At 37.7% G+C, this 19,989-nt stretch overlaps 1 protein-coding gene across 1 annotated transcript in view; it reads right to left on the reverse strand.

Annotated features, from left to right (window-relative positions):
- LOC5568405 (frizzled-3) overlaps positions 1–16,015 on the reverse strand; it is a 72,735-nt gene extending 56,720 nt beyond the window's left edge. The window contains exon 1 of the mRNA XM_021850267.1: positions 15,145–16,015. Coding sequence (XP_021705959.1) covers positions 15,145–15,420 — 276 coding nt within the window. The 5' untranslated portion in view covers positions 15,421–16,015. The remainder of the gene's footprint in view (positions 1–15,144) is intronic.
- Between the last annotated feature and the right edge of the window lie 3,974 nt (positions 16,016–19,989).

Raw genomic sequence — 19,989 nt, forward strand, 5'->3', positions numbered from 1 at the left:
TATCAGGGATCTGGGAACACTTTTATGGGGTTTATACCTACAGTGCTGTCAGTGTTTATGACCGTTGAATTGTTAAGCGGTATCGTATGGTCTATCTTATGAGGTCACTAGCAATGATCTACAGGTGATGGTTTGGGTAACAACTGTATGTCTTCAGTGTAAACTCCAAAATGCAAAAGCGTCACTAGATTTCTGAACGAAACATCTTCATAAACTTGTGCGACGCTTCTGATGAGAAATCCAATAGATTTCAACAGAGAAACAAGCAAGTTTTTTTTAAATTTTATCACAAAGTCAGATTTATAGGATAAATGATGGCTTCGGCACTTTGAGGGTATTTTCGGCAGCACTCACTTATCGCCCTTGTTAAAATTTATCTACGGAACAAGAGTTACCTTCAATATACTCAATATATTCCTTGAACTATAATCTTCCATGTAAACCTCACCTTTCACAAAAATATTATATAACATGGGTTTTATTATTGAATGAAATAAATGCTTACGAAATTATCGTCATTTGTGAGCTGCCGAATAAAACATCACAAGAACAGCTCAAGAAAAACTCACCACTTTGAAATGTCGAATTCTCCGCTCCAATACCAATTTGTCACAAAAGCTACGCACCGATCACTTAATTCATTGGAATTAGGCAACAAAGCATGCATTGGTAATAATTGAGCCTTTCAATACTTTCCCTATCTGAAGATTGCAGCGTATAAACTTCTCAGTATATTGAAGTTAAACATATAAAATATACGTCTTTCAATAGGTTAACTATTTTGGCAACACTCCTGTTGTTCTACAGGCTATCAGAAGATGATGTATTTGTGTCAAATCATAAGTGAATGGATTTGCAAAGGGCCAATGAGCCATTTTACGAAGCAGGTCAAATGACAGGAGACCTGGGATTTTTCAGTCATCGTCGTCAGTTATGGCGATGATGATGGTTGATGACTGCGCGCATTTCAAGCGTAGCTTTTCATACAGGCAAAAACTTAAATGGAGAAAAAATATTAAAATATTTCTGATCACAAAAATGCCTTTTTATGTGAAATATAGGTGAAAAAGGGGTAGCTGATACAATAACTAGGTGTAAAGTTGCAGTAACAAACATTTTTGGATCTCTTTTTTGTCATTTTCTTCATGTCCTCGTTTGGTAAGTTGAGGCGTTGTTAAAAATCACGCTGGATTTAATCCCAGGTCTCCTGTCAATTGACGCCGTTTCGGCGATCAGCTGTTCCGAAACGTCTCGTAAAATGGCTTATTTTGATTTTCTCATACACTCAGAAATAAAAATAGTCACAGAATTACTAATGTTTATGCATTAATGACTATTTTCTATCTGCCTCTTTTTCATTCTCCTGTGAATTTTTACACTAAATGTTATTTCGCCTGGGTTGAAGCTTTGCGATGCTTCAACCCAGGCGAATTGACAAATAGGAATAAAATTCCCTGCAGAATGAAAGATAGGCAGATAGAAAATGATCATAGATTATTAAAATTTAGACATTCTATGACTAGCCGTGTTTCTGAGTTACACTGTGAATAATATGAACGTAATAAAATGTAAAAAAGCCTGTAGAATTTCCAATGTTGCGTTACCTTTTAGCGATTTTTTGCGCATAGACACTAGGGTGTGGCTTATTTTTCAAAAGTTCTCAAAACCAAAAATTCGTGTGCTCTTATGAACTCAAGTTTGAGCCAAAAATATTAAGACTTAGGGGTGGCGCAAGCGAAGGTGAATTTTCAAGTTATAAAAAATGGCCTTCAGTGTAGTCACCATAACTTCGGTTATTTCTAACCGATTCTGAAACTGTTAGCAACATTACTTTCAAAATTAAATTTATAAAAACTTTGTAGAATATCAAATTTGACTTAAATCGAAACAATTTTTGTTAAAAGTAGTTTTCTAGAAATTTTTCTTCGTTTTACTGAAAAATTCTTATTTGTTTGACCGTACCTTCATAAATACTCAACCGATTTCAAATATTTGTATGTACATGTTTTTGAAGCAAAACATAGTTGTTTCCATACTGTTCATACAACACATTTTTCTAAAAAAATGTTTTGGCTTAGTTTTGTAACAAAAACTACCCATAAACATGATTTTTTAAAGAAAAAATCGAATCTCTTTGGATTATTTAAGTTTTTTTTTGCTAAAAATTACCTCTTTTTCTATAAAGCTTGTGTTTCTTAAGCATTTTGTTTTAATTTCGAGTTGAATAATGCATAGGGGAGATCCCCCAGTACCGGACACTTAAGCCACTGAATTTCCAAATTCGAAAAATATTGATTTTATGGTCTCGTGTTACCCATTTATGATAAATATTATCATTTTTATAGTGTACAAAAATAAATTTGAAAATATAAATATGAATTTTGATATTGCATTTTGATGATGAGTTTTAGTACCAAATTGATCGATCTCGAAAGGTGGCACCCAATACCGGACAAGATCTGGAAATGCCTCGAATTCTGTAAATTTGAACATCATTGAATGTGTACACTATAGGAATAGTTTATAATTACCAATTCAATGCATTTGCTACATTTACAAGAATAATTTGAGTTTTTCTTAGTTTGCAATATGCCTATCAAAAACCTCTTAAAAATAGCGCATTTTACGATGTTGATCTGAATGTTCATTCTTCTTAATTTTATTGCATATTTGATACCATGATCGATGGAACCAATGAAAAATGAAAGTATTCTGAGACACTGATGCAATAATTACAAAGATATCATATAACAAATCAAGCTGTCCGAAACTGAGGGACAGGAGGTGCTTAACCAAAATTGTAATTTGTCCATATTTAGTTCAATTAAGGTACAAAATACATTCATACTATCAAATAAGGATTATGTTCGATCATGCTTGCGGGATACAAAGTTTTTTTTCATATTCAAAATATTTACTAGATAGGCTCAAAATTGAGTGGATATGTCAATTTTTTAAAGATTTTCAAACTTTTCTACTTTTTTAAAAAGGCATGCATATTTCAAGGATGTGTTATTCTACGCAATCATTAGTCTACATATTAGTTTTCTTTTTCTACTAATACACCATCTTGATTGGACCATAATTTCTCAATGTTTCGGCTTTGTCCGGTATTGGGTGCTGACCGGCACTGGGGAATCTCCCCCTATATTTTTTTACATGAGCAAAAATATTATTGTTTCAAAATTATTCAAAAACTGTTGACAAGTCCTTTTCAAAGGTTTAACAAATGAAGAAAACCAGTTTCAGCTTTAAAAATATTGTTAACATACAAAAAAACTGGCGTTTTTCGTTAAAAATCATGTTTTTGTGCAGTTTTTGTTGAATAACTTGGTCAAAACATTTTTTAGTGAAATGTGGTGAATGAAAAGTTTGAAAACAATTAAGTAAGCTTCCACCATGCAAAAAGAATTGGAATCGGTTGAGTATTCATGAAGTTATGGTCAAACAAAAATATGTTTTTAGTAAAATGAGGAAAAATTTGGAGTAAACTACCTTTTTTTGAAACTATTTTTGATTTTACTCAAATTTGATATTCAACAAAGTTTTCATAGATTTAATTTTTAAGATAATGGTGCTGAAAGTTTCAAAATTGTTTAGAAATTACCGAAGTTATGGTGACTTCACTGAAGGCCATTTTTTATAACTTGAAAATTTACCTTCAAGACGCTTGCGCCCCTCTAAATCTTAATATTTTTGGCTCAAACTTTGAGGTTTCTCTTCTAATATGATTTGAATTCATAAGAGTACAAGAATTTTTGGTTTTGAGAGCTTTTGAAAATAAGCTGCACCTTAATGAACAGTAGTGTGAGTAGCGAAAAGGGCATGCATGTAACCCATTCAAACGCAACTCTGAAATTCAAGTAATCCGATTCGTGTTCCGTGGATTTTTCTTGCAGAGCACAATATGAATCAATTAACCATGACGTCACGCTGCAACTTCTAGGTTGGATTCGCACTTGCTGCAAGTTTATAACCATGGCATGGCAATTTTGACAGCCGAAATGCTGCCATAGTTAGATTGAATACAAAAAATATTCGATGAAATAAATGAAAACGAAATTAGGCAGCGTCCATTTATGACAAACGTTAAAATGTACAATTTTCGACCATTCCCCCCACCGCAACGATCTTTGCATGAAAAAAATAAATTTTGTGTTTGAGCCGCAACGTTTAAGCCTATTCCCCTCCCCTTAGAGCGTTACGTAATTTGTGGACGGCGCCTTAGTTTGCATAAAATTAGCAACGTTGTGTATTCAATTTGACTCTCTGCTATTTTATTTATAACCGCAATTCTGTTCTCAGTGTAGTCTGTATTTTTCTGCATTGGCCCTTTCAACGAGTCGAACATAATGAATGACGTTTAATTTCAGGATTTGTCAACAAATACGAAATGTTACCAATACATAAACTATTTTTTGCGCAGTTTTGAATTGCCGAAGTGAACATTTTTATTGCCGACAATAGTAATTGCATTGCCGATAAAAGAACAATTGCCTCGTGACTTTGGTGAGGAAAAATAGAAGATTGAGAGAATAAAATAGTGTTTTGTGTTTTAGTTCAGGTGTCTCCTGCTAATTGTTGTGCTCTATTGCCCTCTTAAAAGTTCAGCTGCTTAGGCTGCCGACAATACGTAAGTTCCCCTACTTAAATTTTGGGTGTATTTTGTTTTACGTGTCCCTTCCGAAATATCAGATGAGAACAACCCCAGTGTTAAAAAGTTTAACCCCTGTGGCGTTTTTGTCGACGTCAAACATGATAAAAAATGTCAAGGTTGACATTTGGACCAATTTTAAAATTAAAGTTTGAAAATTTTCGAATTTTGGATCGCTTTTCTTCGCTAAGTGCTGGTCTAAAACTGATTCAAGATAGAGCTGCTTGGAGAGTCAACCTTATCGCCATTCACGGACAAATATCGACATTCCGATCGACAACGACGAAATTGGCAACGGTTCTTATACAGCAAGTATAAAAAAACCGCCACCGCCAATATACGCGATTAATTACTTCATTTTTCGCTCCATTTTCAGACTGCCCAACATAGACGTATGCTCCCCCCTCATGCAATCGTCGATCTCGCGCAACTGAGATGGATGATCACGACGAGCGAGCGACGCGGCAATATACCTAATTGCGGAAGGCGCTTCGCCCGCGATCTCAAGCGCAACTCGCCCGACCATAGTTGGCCATCTCTCCGGTGAATTAGAATGCAATTAAAATGACAGGCCAACAGCAACGCGCAGCCAAGAAAAGTCGCCGTCGCGTCACTACTGACTTATGTTCAATGCAGGGCCGTATTGTTGGGTGATTTGCGGGGTCCCGGGCCCCCCTACATTCTCCAGATCCGGACCTGGTTGAACGGCATGGCATGCCACGATGCTGTTTGATGGGACTTGCGCCGCTCTATAAGGGCATCAGCAGTTCACTCTGATGCGCCTATCGCCTAGGCGACATCTTCTTGCGAACCATTTCACAGCCTACTGTTTCAATTAATGCAGGATGCTTGTCTTCTCGGTCGTCTTCCAACCGAAAGCGGAGCCGTCGACGGAGCGTGACCGCGCTGCGCTTGCGTCTCTCAAAAGCGCGGCAAGACGTGCACTTTTAATTGACATCGATTCCGGGAGCATGAACCGGCTGGGCTGACGCGTCCAGATCGAAGAATCGTGTCCATCGGCCGGGGGAAATCTCGCCTCGGACTCGGCTGTGATGTGTGTGTTTGATAAGTGTAGACCGCGTGGAATTGGTCGAAGACGGTTAGACTTCCCATATCATAAAGTGGTGCTAAAAGCTTTTCCCAGCCCAGTTCAAAGGCGGCGAGCCGCCTTCGAGTCACCACAATCTTATCAACAACGGGCATTCTTTACTGCGCCCCATAGTGCGTCCCTCCAAATGGCGCGGGGCGTTTGTATATTAAACAAAAAAAAATCCCCGCAATCGGAGGATCCGAGAATCACGGGCCGCTTCGAGTGTAAACAGACGCGCTAGACAGCGGTGTCAGATCTACGGAAATTGCAAGTTTCTACGGACCTACGGATTCTGTAGATAAAATCTACGAAAATCAAAGGATTTTATTTTGTAGATAATATTGACAAGTAATCAGTTTTCTTTCAAGTTCATTTTACCGCTGAACCAACCATGTCCATGGTCTGTTCAAAAATTATGTATGGTAGATTCAACTTTATAAAGCAGTTAAAACAACCGTAGATATAGGGTAACAGTCGTATTTTGGACCCCCTAAGTAAGTGATTTTATTCTTTTGTCGCAATTAATTAATTGCACAGCGTAACCAAGTCAAAGAACATGCCAAAATGAAGAGAAAAATTTCCTCTACGAGATAAAAAATGCCCATACGGTCATGTGGGATCCAGAAAAAGTCGAAAAGAATTGAATTGTGACGCATTGTTTTTATAATTTTGGACACACCAATACATTTTGGACCCTTTGGCATTTTTATCGTTTGGCGACCAAGTTCACGACACTGGTTGTATAATATGCTTGCCCATAGTCTAATCAATCGATTGACAACGGAAAACCGAAGAAATTCAAAAGTAAAATTTTAAATTTGTTCCGCCCTTATTTGAACGGTTCACTGGCTCCGCGACTCGCAAAAGAAGAGCGAACGGAAAAAGAGCGGTTCACTCCCTCTTGCGCGACATGCAACTTTCGTATCTTTCTCTCTCTCTCTCTTCGTACATTCTTCCCCAGGAACTCACGATACACTCGGCCGATATCCCCCACCCAAAGCAAAAGAAAGAAGCACGATGCAGCAGAAAACTATGCTTACATGCGTGGCGTGGCGCGCAAAGCAAGGCATATGTCAAGCGTAATAATAAAGTCAAGAAACGAACGAAGGAGAATCGGGAAAGAGAATCGGTTCGTTCTTTTTCCGGGTCTCTATTTGTCTGATCCGTGTTGATCAAAAGAACCGACTCTCGTCAAAAAAGAGTCACGAATCACTCGTTCTTTTGAGTGATCCGGATGTTTTGAACGGCTCCGATTCTTTTTGCCCATCTCTAGTATCAATCACTTTTCAAGACTTTTTCTCCGTGCTCATGAGAAACTAATGCGAATTCAATGTGATACTTAACTTCAAACTATTTGAAGGCTCGTTCATATACGTTTGGTTTTCTTGTCAGCTGCGGACTACGCTATAACCACGTCGTTTACTCAGTGCGAACTTTTGCCACGTACAATGCTCACGTTTGCCTCACCTATGTGACAAAAGTACGCATTTGACTTGCTGTACTGAATGATATATCTCTTAAAATAGAAATTAAAATTTTAGAACATCTAGAAGGTAATACGTTTTGAAGATTTGATGAGGTATAATTTACCTTGCCTACCGAATCTTATTAGGATTTTAAGATTATTATTAGACCATCTTAGTTCAACACTCTATATGTTTCTTTCAGTGAATAGCTAAAACTAAAAAAAAATCATCTAAGTATTTGCCATCCTAGAAATCTACATACTAATCGTTATCCAAAACAAGCCTTTTAGCATCAAATGATGGTTTTAGAAAAATAAATATCACATCACAGCCATGAATCCAGGAAAGAATCCATGAACGCTGGAAAAAATGAGGGTTTTGGAAAGAAACTTTTAATACATAAAAACAAAAACAGAAGTATCAGAAAAAAAATGAAGATTTGTGAGAAAGCTAGGTGTCTTCAAATGGTGCTGAAGATTTTGGAACGTATGCTAATGATTTTATGGATTTTCGTAAACCAGATGATTTTAAATCCAATGTTGGAGCTTTGAATTCAGAGTGCCACAGCTGAATTTTAAAAAAAGGAATATTGTCCGGGATCTAGGAATTTCGAAAAAAAAAGAATCCGTACACTTCGAGGACTGAATTAATATTCACATTATGCTAAAAACTCTTCTAGAGATTGGTTCAGGATCTTGCACAGATATTGCTGGAGAAAAATCGTACAGAAATTCCCCAATAGATTCTCTTGATTCTTTACAGCTTCCTAGACATGTAATTAAACAAAAATCAAATATTATTCAGGTCTTTAGTCGATTTTTTTTTTCAGGAATACCGCTGGGACTTTCTACAACGATTTTCACACAAATTTTTTAGGTTTTTTTTCCTAGCAAATTTTCAAAAATAATTTTAGATATTTCTTATGCAATTAGGGCATGCATTCTTTTGATAAATTACTCCTGAGATCTCACTTGATTTTTAAGGCTTCCTCTGTAGATGTCTTCAATGAATAGCCAAAAGTATTTCGTCTCGAATTCCCTCAGGCATTCTTCCCCACAAAAGTGCTCTAGGATTCATTCAAGAATTCTACCTCGGATCTCTAAACCCATTTTTGATACCTACACGAATTCTTAGAGAAATTTCTTAAAAATCTAAAACAAAAACTTTTCCAGCGGTTCCTTAGAATCTTCTCACTGAATCAATCCACAGATACGTTAGGATATAGGTCTTGTATATCATGTCAACAAGCCTGACCTTTATTTCTTGTACAAATTAAAAAAACACAAAATCATTTGATTTTTTAATAAAATGCGCATTTGAAATACTGTATTCCTGTATTCCTGTATTCTATAATAGTAATGTTTGCAAATTTAACAATTTCTATCCTAAATGGACGATTAATTCTCATTTATTCAAGATTTGCTTAAGGAATTCTTTAAAAGTTAGAAATTTTTTTCTGGTTGCATTTTTACTTCACTACTAGAATTTTCGTTGAAAGCATAAAACAAATAAATCAGGAATTGTTTAAATTTCTTAAATTATATTAAATTTCTTAATAAATTCTTAAAACTTTTATTCTACGAACAATTCCAAAAAATTGTTCACTTATAAGCGGTTTCTTCACCACCGCCTTAAACCTAGTTTAACTATATAGAGCTTAGTGATATTTGAACACATGAAAACTGGCATGCGCTCATCATACACAGTTTTGTTTTCCTCAAAGAAACTTGCACACGCTTTCCAGACTCATCAAATGCATATGAAAATATTACTCAATTTGGCTGGTACGCTGATCATTAATACTGAGCAAAAGGATAGGACAAGAAACGGTGATACCGCAACCGAAATTGGGTCCTAAAGCATTGTCCCAATTTTAGTGCCAAACGCTTAAGTTTAGGCTAAAAACACATGTCTACTCAATTCTTTTAATGTTTTCCATTGGTTTAAGTCCAAAAAACATTTTTTCATGTTTCTTTAGATTTTGTCACACCCCTTGGCTTAAACTTAAGTTTTGGGTATATTTTGTTTTCCGTGTCCCTTCCGAAATGTCAGATAGGAACAACCCCAGTGTTAAAACTAAAAGCCCTGTGGTGTTTTTGTCGACTAAGCGAACGTCAAACATGATCTCAAGTGTCAAGGTTCATTTATGGACCCAATTTTAAAATTAAAGTTTAAACATGATATAGCCGTTATTTGAGCGGGAAAAATGGCTAAAGTAGTTGAAGTAACATGCTCTTTCGTGTTATTAAATAAAAACAAGATTTCATTAAAAATTTTAGGACCCAATTACTTGAGCTGTACGATGCTGCGAAGTATAGCTGATTTCATAATGTCGGTAACACCTGCCTTACAAATGTGGTGCCGCTCAATTGGGTTGATTAGTAATGAAAAACGTAACCTTGGTAAAGCCTGCCGTGCCAATCAAATGGAGTTGTCAGTTTTCCGTCCGGAAAAAATATTCCGCTCAATTACTTCGCAAGGAAAAGTGACATTTCACCCCTATGAGATCAGCTGTCAAAATTACTTTGATAAAAAGCAGTTTTTTTTCCTTGAGCTGCGAAGAAGCGCTTTTTTCTGATTGTAGTATGTAGTTGAAAATAAATGGCAGTTCAAATGGGAGTCGCTGTAGAAAATTTCTGCAAGGAATCGGCGAGAAATTTCTTAAGCGATTCCTTTTCAGCAGCGAATCATGCTATAATTTAAGAAAAGGGTCCAAATTTGAACCTTTAAACTTTTGATCATGGTTGATGTTCACTTAGATTGACAAAAATGATATAGGGGTTCTGTTTTTTAATACTGGGGTTGTCCCTATCTGACATTTTGGTAGGGACACGGAAAACAAAATACATCCAAAACTCGAGTTTATGCCAAGATGTGCGACAAAATCTCAAAAAATGGAAAACATGTTTTTAGAACTTAACCAACGTAAAAATGGAGTAAACATGGGTTTCTGACCTATACTTAAACGTTTGATACTAAAATTGGGACAGAGCTTTATAACCTAATTGGCAAAGAAATCTCTCAGTTAATAAATAACATTTTCTTTATAAGTGCTCTTAAGGACACTAAGCTGATGAGCTGACTCTATCCCAGTAAAGACGCCACGCCAAAAAAAGAAGAATGATTCTGCGTAGGATCTTGTTCCAGGTATTACGAGAAACATATTTGTGATCTTCGGGAGACGATTGATTTTGAAGTAAATTGCGATCAGCCCCTAGGATCTAGGAATTACTGCTTAAATTATTGTTCACATTTTCCAGAGAATCTTTTGAAAGATTTATGTAGGACCGTATCAAAATATTTCGTGAAAATTTCTTTAAATGCCTTCACGGACTTTGAAACATTTTTTTTTAATTTATTCAAAAAATATTAAGTTCAACAATCGAAAATTTACCAGAAATACATCTTGGGCTTTCTTTAATGTTTTTTTTTACTACGATTATTACTATTTTTATTTAAGAGATTTTCAGCCCTATCAAAAGACTGGTTCATCTCAGAAAAAAGGATTTTTTTTTAATGAAATTTTCTAGTTTTTTTTTCTAGAAATTACTTCTAAAAAATATCTAGCTATTTCTTATGTAATTATTACATACATTCTTTTGGTATTTTTTCCTGAGGTTTCCCTACAAATTCTTTCTAGCCTTCCTCAATAGATTTATTCAGGGAGTACCCAAAAGTATTTCGACTCGAATTTCCTCAGGCATTCATTCAGAAATGTCCTCAGGGATTCATTCAAAAATTCTATCTAAATCTAAATCTAAATAATCCCTACACAGTTTTGGTCCAAGGATTCTTCAAAATCTTTTCTATGATATAAATCAGAAATTCAATACGAATCATACGATCCCATGGATTTTAGTAGGTGTTTTTTCTGGGATTCTGGTAAGGCATTTTTCCGGTGATCACACCAGAAAAGCTCTAGCTCATACTTTCAAATATTTGTTTATGATTGAAGAATATAAAAATACATTCCTTGAATATGTAATTGTTTGGTAACAAAATCTCAAGATTATTTTTTAATATGTGCAAGTTGTTGTGAAACTGTAGTGTTTTTATAGATTTTGTTAGTAGGATTAGTAGGATAAAATGTTTGTGATAGTAGGATAAGCAGATGATAATTACATGTTCTGTGGAACAAAGTGGGGCTCGAGAGTATAAAAAGGGCCAAGAAATCGACTGTGGTAAAATGGGCGAAAATTGAACTGGATGGGTGGTGAGCTACCTACAAGGAAGGATAATGAAGGGATACGGAACGAATGGAAAATTGGAAGGAAAAGGAGGGTTTTGTAAGATTTGGGGAGTCAACCATTGCTGATTAGCAATCCGGCGTCAGTGAAAGTAAGTCGTGAGTGATTGAAACTTTTGTGAAACGGCAGTGAACGACCAGTAGTGCCAGCCATAGTTCGTACAGGTAAATCTGTGAAGGCGACTTTATTTTAATAAGCCTCTGGTCTTCAGGACCTTTTTACTTGCCGTTGTGCAATCCTTGATTACCACAGCCTCACTCTGCACGATAGGTCAAGCTGAGTCTTGAACCTGTGCCGGAGAGCTCCGTATCCACCTATGGAAGATTCTTCTCGAACATCAGGGTTCTAATTACCAAAAAGAACCCTTCTCGGTGTGGCCAATACGGTATCGTCCAAAAATTTCTTCTTGAAAAACCATCAGAGGAATTTCTAGCCAAAACTGAAAGATTTTTATTAGTTCTAGGATTAATTGCGAGAAGACTGTAATAGGAATTCTTAGGGAAGTTTCAGGATGTAGGACGAATAGAAATGTCTGGATGAATCCTTACATCAGTTAGTTAAATTCTTTCAGAAACCCCTTCAGAAAAAAACCCCTTCATAAAAAAAAAACTTTTACGTGAATCCCTGTAGTATCTATGGGCAAATTTCTTAAGGAATTCCTAGCATATCAGTGGAGCTTATTTGAGGCTCTTCAGCTTCTTCTTATAATGTCCAGTTTCGCTCAAAAACCCTTATGCAGCTTTTTCTTTGAAGAACATCTAGTCCAGAACCACAATCTATTTTTAAAGATTTCTTATGAAAAATCTTGCAACCTACGAAATTCTCATTTATTTCAGAGTTTACAGATTTAGCCGAAAATACCTTGCAGCGTTTGAAATCCTCAATTTATATCTGCAATTCACAACTTTCTGCTGCCATCCTCAGTTTGATCTTATCGAGTTTTCAGCTTACTTCAGAAAATTTCAGCGGCCTTCGGAAGCCTCAGATTTCTTCCAAATTTACTGCGCTGATCTTTAAATGTTCAGTCAATTTTTGATACCTAGAGCAGACTCGTAGCCTCACTTTTAATCTGTTTTACGATACTATAAATATATGTTTTGACATGTCTACAATCTAATCCAAGAAGACAGATGATTGAAATCAACTTTTTGAAGAATTCCCTACTTATTAGATGGGCATTTATTATGAATGTTTGTGAATTTCTTTTCGCACAACAGCTAGATATGAGGTTAGGGAATCGTCACTGCTAATGCCTTCCCTTTCAATTTACAACTTCTTCATCTCGAAGCTGGGCAAACTTATGTCTGAAATCACCCTACCTACCTTTCATAAAACTTTCTACTGTCCCTGAAAGATTTCTTGAGATTGTTTCAAGTTCCAACTAGATCTAAACATTCCACAAATTGCAATTCTAATTCCAGTCCACAAATAACCTAAATCCCAACAGAAGATTACTGGATTGTGATAGATTAGCCTACTTTGATAAGTCTGGCAGCAGAATTTTCTCGTTTAGTGCAACAGTTCATTGATAATGCATGTCAAATCAATGGGATCCATGCTCGAAAAATCTAGCACCTCTGTAATGACAGGCTTGCTGGGGTTCTCTGGAAGAAAGTGGTTCAATTAGAACCGTTTATGGCCAAAATTGACGGCGGCCGGAGTCCATCTTCAACGGGTCGGGAAAGGGCGGCTAAAAGTTGCCCGATCGTAGAAGGAGCTGTAATTGTTCAATTAAATACCAATTATTGTCGGCGGTGGAAGCGAAGGTGAATCGCACGAAGCATCGAAACCTGATATCGCAATTACCGGCAGAGAGCGCGAGAGACGTTGTGTGCAGTCATCTGGAAAGGTGGGGGAGCAAAGGGGGGCGGCGGCGACCCTTTTGTCGGCATTTTTTCCCGTACTGTCGCTGCTTGCGCTGAAGGAAGATCCACATATGTATAAAAGGCTATATTGATAAGATAGCCGAGTATAAATTTATGACCGCAAACACATTTTGCGTCCCTGATAAGGGTTCTATTCTTTTCGGAGCGCCCGTGGCGGCCGCCTCCAATTTAGTCCAGGCATCTGTCCGCCCACTTCTAAAGCCCCCTAGATTACATGGCGACCCTGATCACCACTGACAGCATTTTGGGTGTAATACGCCGCCGCCGTCAAAGCAGGCCACTAAACCCAGACGACGTAAACAGAATTAAATCTTACTTTATTATTTCCTGAGAGAACAAAAATGATTCGAGCTCAGAAGTCGATTACACAAAACAAGCGCAAAAACCGTCCGGAATCTGGCCGCGACTGGCGGAATCTTTTACCGCCCCGCGCTGACCGCCACTTTACCGCTAGTGCGCGCCGTCCATGTGCCCGGCCGCGCAGAGGAACAAAATAATACTTTAAAAGCAATTCGCTGCTATTCTTTCGCTTTGGTAGATAGCCGCCGCCGCCGTCGTCTCAGCCGCTGCTGCCGCTCGCCCGAATCGACTTAGTAGAGAACGTAAAAAACAAAATATCTTCTGCATGGAAGCGAACCGCAATATCGTGGCGAGCACAGACAGCTCAAAGCAGGCGCAGAAACTGCGAAGAAGAAGAATAAGGCAACAACAACAAAACGGAGACCTACAGACAGAAGAATTGAGTCGAAAAGAGATAGTGGATTGTGGGCGAATGGCGTTTACAAAGTGGCAAATATTCGGCCAAACGGCCGATTCGGCACTGTGTCCGATCAGCTGTCAGAAATCGCAAAAATAAAGTTTTCCATGATTTTTGAAAATAGTCTAACCTCAATTTACGCCCATAGTGGCGCACCATTAGCGGCCGCAGAGCGCTCCAACCGGTTTCGGACGCATCAAAACTTCATGCGGTGTTTTTGCCCCGTACATTTTCCACTGCTCTTCGCAACACACCGCGTTCGCTCTGGATCGAAAAAATAACCTCAGAATGTGTAACTACACTCGACCCACGGTTATGGATGTGTACTCTGATATGGATCATAGTTGGATTGAACGAAGAATATCTTATCAAATAGAGTATCAATAACGCAGAACACAGTTTACCTACGTGAACCATATTTCCGTACAGCATCGCAATTAGATTTAATCTGCATATTTTTTGCGTCTGTAGGAAATAAAATGTCAACCATATCCGTAGAAGCCTTAATTCATAACTGTGGAGTATTGGAAACCATATTGCAGTTATGAATCAAAGATAAGACGATTCCAAAACAAACGCCAAACTGTAAGATTTCACTAACACATCATTTGTTTATCTTGCAGATAATTTGCTGTTATAGAGTTCTAGTCCATAATATGAGTCGATATCACTATGATTTTAAATCATATTTCAAGCGCTTGGGAGCGATGCAATCTTGCGTCCTGAGGTGAAAAATTGCTGACAAACTTGCTTCTTGTCACCTTTATTCACAGAAGAGAAGATCGATGAAGAGAAATCGATCATGCGACTGACGCCCTTATTCTAGCACACGCTTGATTTATTCTAATAAATTACCCTAAGTTGATCCATAACTGTGGGCTGACTGTACGTTTCTCAACCCGCTGATAGTGAGGTGCTTTTTTACAGCATGGATGCTATCTTCTTCACCTATAACATCATAGCCCAATAAACAACGCTCATCACTGCTGCGCTGACAGATAAGATATTACCGGGCGGACAGTTCCAGGTCTAAAGTTCACTTACCAATAGTTCCGCATCCAGTTGCGATCTAATTGCGCCGGTTTCACCGCTGGTGCCCTCGCCCGATCCAGTTGAATTGCCGGAACCACTGCCCGTGGATATTGCCGACGTGATTGGTGCCGAAGCTACCGTCATGTTGTACACCAAATTCTGACAGGCCGATACCGTGATCAGTTCACATTTGAGCTCATCAACCGCTCCGGCTGAATCCACTGCGAGCCACAAAACTGACAGCATCAATCCTAGTAGGCATCGGTACTCGCCTTTACTCGTTGCCATGGTTACTTGATGGAAACAAATCACCTTATCCTTTATTCTCGTGTATTTTAAAATCTCAGCTCACTTCAAGTAAGATGTTTATCGCTTCTAAACTACGATCATTGTACATTCAATCTTTAGAACCCCTTTCTTAGATAAAACTCACTCAAAACATCATCCGATTCACTATTTTATTCACGAAAACTTCTCCCTGTCATAAACACCGCAAAATTCGACAATCGTCTGCATAACAAAAACACTTCACCAACGAAAACGCACAAAGTCCTCCAAGAACAACAACCGAACCCGTAACCGAATGATTGTTTTTCTATTCACAAGTTAGATCAAAAGCTCGCTCGCGAGCGACAGCGAAAAATACTCGTCCGCACTCGTGAACCGTTCCTCAATGACTGACTCAGCAGGCGCGATTGACTGAAGTTGAATCGAACCGACCGACACATCACAGAGTAAGGCCTAGGCACGAACGAAACGGAACGGAACGCAACGGACGGCGGATATATCCATGGATGAAGGAGAGAAGAGCAGTTTGATTGAAGTTGACCGCCTCCGGCACTGCTGGGGTTGCGCTGCTGCTGCTGCTGAAGTTGAAGCAAAAGGCTGGAGAAGACGGCCGCCGTAAATACGTTTTGTTCTTTTGCGCTTCTCTTTGGGGTCCTTCGATACCTTCGATCTACGCCGTCAGATGGGACTTCAAACAGCGACTTGGGATTTTTCATGTGCATAAGGCTCTCTGCTCTCACAGCTCTGTTGGGTTCTCTCTTTTGAATAATGTTGGCTCTCTACGAGCATAGGAACCCTGTTGCCATTTGCCGTCTGCCGTAAACTGTTCAAAAACCCACTTTTGAACTTCTTATTATTGAACTTATTATTATTGAACTTATTTGAACTTATTAATTTTAATACATTTACTGAGCCTTGAATGGTTAAAACAGTATTTAAATCATTGTGCATGTGCTTGTCACTAATTTAATATATGTTTCATACATGATGTATATCTTATGGTAGAACCGCTGTACTGTTGATTACTTTTGCCGGTAAATAAATGTGTCGTCCATGACGGATTTCACGCCAACTCGACAAAGGGATTGGCAGCACCCCTTCAGAATTCAATGAAACTTTCTGGGTGTGAAGACTATGTGAAACTAACATACTTTACATACTTTGTTTTTTCAAAATCGATTTAGACTAACATTTTAAAGTTTGGGGTCAAAGTTTTTTTTTTACTTTTTTTTATAAACCCGTATAACTCGAAAACGGTAAGACCTACAAAAAAGTGTTGTATGAGGGACTGTCGTGATTTCCTGAAGTTCTTGGAAAAAATATTGAAAAAAAGCATTTTATACACTGAAAAAACGATGATTTAATATTATAAAATCGATTAAAAAAACGACCATTTTAGATTTTGATTGTTCTTACACTGAGATGAAATCTCCATTATATTTTATGTGCAGCAAACATATTTTTTTGCAATCAAGCTTTGCACATAAATTTAAACAATGATGCAGATAGAACCCGAAATTATGTAACCTTTATTTTTTACGTGCGACGCGCATCCAAAACAAGGTTGGATCCAATTCAATTTATATTAGTCTACTTTTAAATGTTATGTTTGACAACAAATGGTAAACAAATGGCGCGCTTTTAGATTATTTTTTGTTTTGTTTACTCTTCTCATCATCGCTAAAAGAAAAAAAGCCAAAACGTAAGTTTAACGTCTGAACTGTTTGTATAATGTTGAATAATATTTATGTATCATATACATGATTAGTTGATTGAGTGCGATTAATTTTTCTGATGCTGATGGGAGTAACGAGCTGAGGAATCGATGGCATTTTCAGCCTCGTCTCCAGGTTTGCTGTTGCTTTCTGACTTCGCTGCTATGTTCACCGGTGTGCTAAATCCCTCGCTATATTCACGTCCTGCTGAGAAACAGATATTTTTGATTAAACTACATGAAGTACGTTTTACTGTATTACGTTATTTACCATACGTTTAGATTAAGAGTCCATTAGCAAATTCTTCTAGACACTTCCCAACATGTTTTTTCTGTTTTCTATTACGTTTGACCCGCAATCAAAAACATATTTCACGTAATTGAATCATGAATGCATTTCATTTGTATTGTATGCGTAGCATGTGGGAAATATATGTCATTACATTTAATTTTATTGTAATCTAATGAAAATTAAATGTTGCACATAAACTAAAATTTTAGGCCCTCGAACCCATTTTATCTGTTTTCCGCACATAAAAAATAATGGAGATTTCATCTCAGTGTAGGCATTAAGTTTACTAAAAGTCGTCCATACATTGCAAATTTAGCATATTTAAGGTAAAAAAGATTTTCTAACAACGAATTTTTCAAGTCCAAAACTGAAATTTTGTTTTCAAAGATTTAGTTCTAAACCGTCAAACAATGTTGCTGAACAGCGATCGGCAATGCGAGGCACGATGAATTTTCATAGGCATCAAAACAGAATCTGCGAAAAAATACGAACAACCGTTTGGGCAGGTCCGCCCTGTGGCGAATAGAGTTGTTATAAATTGAAATATAAAAAAATAAAGTAAATTGTTTTCGATTCTACTTGTATACTCCACTGCACTGTGACGTCACGCATCAATTTTGACAGGTACTGGTCCTGTTGTTTACAGTTTGGACTTAGTACTTTTTTCGAATCATTCTTAATTTCGTGAAAGTTTGCTGCGAGGAGAGGTCAAATCCACTGCAGATAACCACGGATCGTTTTATTCTATCTTCCTACCGTGGAAAATCGTCACCATCAGCATGCTGGTGATAGAAACGCGAAGATGAAAAAATGATGGAAAAAACGACTAAGTCCGAAACGTAAACAACAGGACCAGCAGCTGTCAAATAAGTGAGGTTAGGCTCGTCATATGCAGCGCTCTATAATGCTAAGCGTGTACAAGAGATGTCAAACAACAAGCGAAAATGAACGAAAACCAGATTAGGCGAAACGGGCGAAACGAGAACTGTGCGGAAAAGAAGCCAGTTTTGAAAACAACTCGATCAGTTTGGTGACAACTTTTGTAGCGAACGGACGGTGTTTGCTATAGTGTGTTTATTTGTTGATTCGGCTCAAGTTTGGCCGATCAGTTAGGTTTCGGTTACTACACGCCCCACTCGGGCTCAGATTGGGTACCACTTCTAGTACTGCATTTGGTCCAAAAAGTGCAAAAGCTGAGAGAGAGGAGACAGCTCACTGACAACTGGCTTGTTTTCTTGGCTTCTTTGATTTCTTCTTCTCATGTTTGGGTTGTGCACAATGGTTCGGAGAGCACAAACCGGGTCAAACCCATTTTCACATCCCATTTGTTATCAAAAAGAACATAAAATTTAAAAAATTCAATAGCAATTTCAGTCCAATCGACAATATTTAAATATTCAACGATGTTATATGCGAAAGCACAGGAAAGCAACCTGCATTTTCAATCACATCCAGTTTTAGTTTGGCCAAATTTTGACGGTTTTCACGCCCTGCCCTTCGAATGTGCGGTTTTCCAGTGACAGTTGTTGACAGGTTCCCTTGACTTTTGGGAGCTCGCAATCTAAGCCAGCTGTCTCCTCTCTCTCAGTGCAAAAGGTACCCAAGTTTGACAGATCACAGTACACTTTTCACGGCATTCTAGATTACCTTTTGAGCCAGAAAAATGTGGGCAACTGCAAAGGACATAGAGGTCTTTAATGTGTCTTTGGTTCGGGCGCTTCATTCGTTCGCGTTTCATTTTCGGATCGCTGTTCCTCCCGACGCTATCATCGGGTGATTTTCCATCGCTCGGTAATGTGAACGGTACGATTCACGCTGCCTGCTCTTCGTGAAGAGCAGGAAAAATTTTATTTAATATTCACTTCACGATCATCTTCATGCGGGCTCGCAATAAGATGGTGCGCCATGAAAGACGTGTTTGTCAAGTGCGTCGTTTATTGATTTATTAATTTGAAAAAGAAAATTTATTTGCATGTACCTACTTTGGTTTATTTAAATGATTGAAAACCTGCAATCTAAATCTTCCAGACCTCTTATTTTTTTCAACAACATTTAGGTAAATTTAATTTAACTCAACAACAAAATAACAAAAGTATTTTTTGTTTTTATAGTTTGATGCTACATATATTTACTTTTAAATCTCACTCACTAATAATAAGTGTCAAAATCAGTTCATTTTGCGATTCGTATACAATCCACCAGCCACGCTCGTGCTGTGCACTTCAAGCGTGCTTTTGTTGGGCTTTGATAAATCTTGGGTATTTATTCACGTGATATGTCCCATATTTCCCTTGGAACAGAAAGTAAACTTAGTGGCATCATGTAAAGAAAGGATATAGCTTTCATTTGAAGCTAAAAAAAAATTGTGGCAGCCATGAATTGGGCCGCCGTCTTGAATTTCGTTACAAAAATCGATCGTTAACGCACCGCTCGTTTCGAAATCTGAGATCACCATCAGAAAGCTGAGAAAAAACTGAGTAAGATTGGCTACAAAAACTAGGTATTAGCAATGGTATTTACCCTATGAAATGAACGATTTTCTAAATCATGTCCTACGATTTTG

Source organism: Aedes aegypti, chromosome 1 (genome assembly GCF_002204515.2).
Source record: "Aedes aegypti strain LVP_AGWG chromosome 1, AaegL5.0 Primary Assembly, whole genome shotgun sequence".
Classification (NCBI taxonomy): Eukaryota; Metazoa; Arthropoda; class Insecta; order Diptera; family Culicidae; genus Aedes; species Aedes aegypti.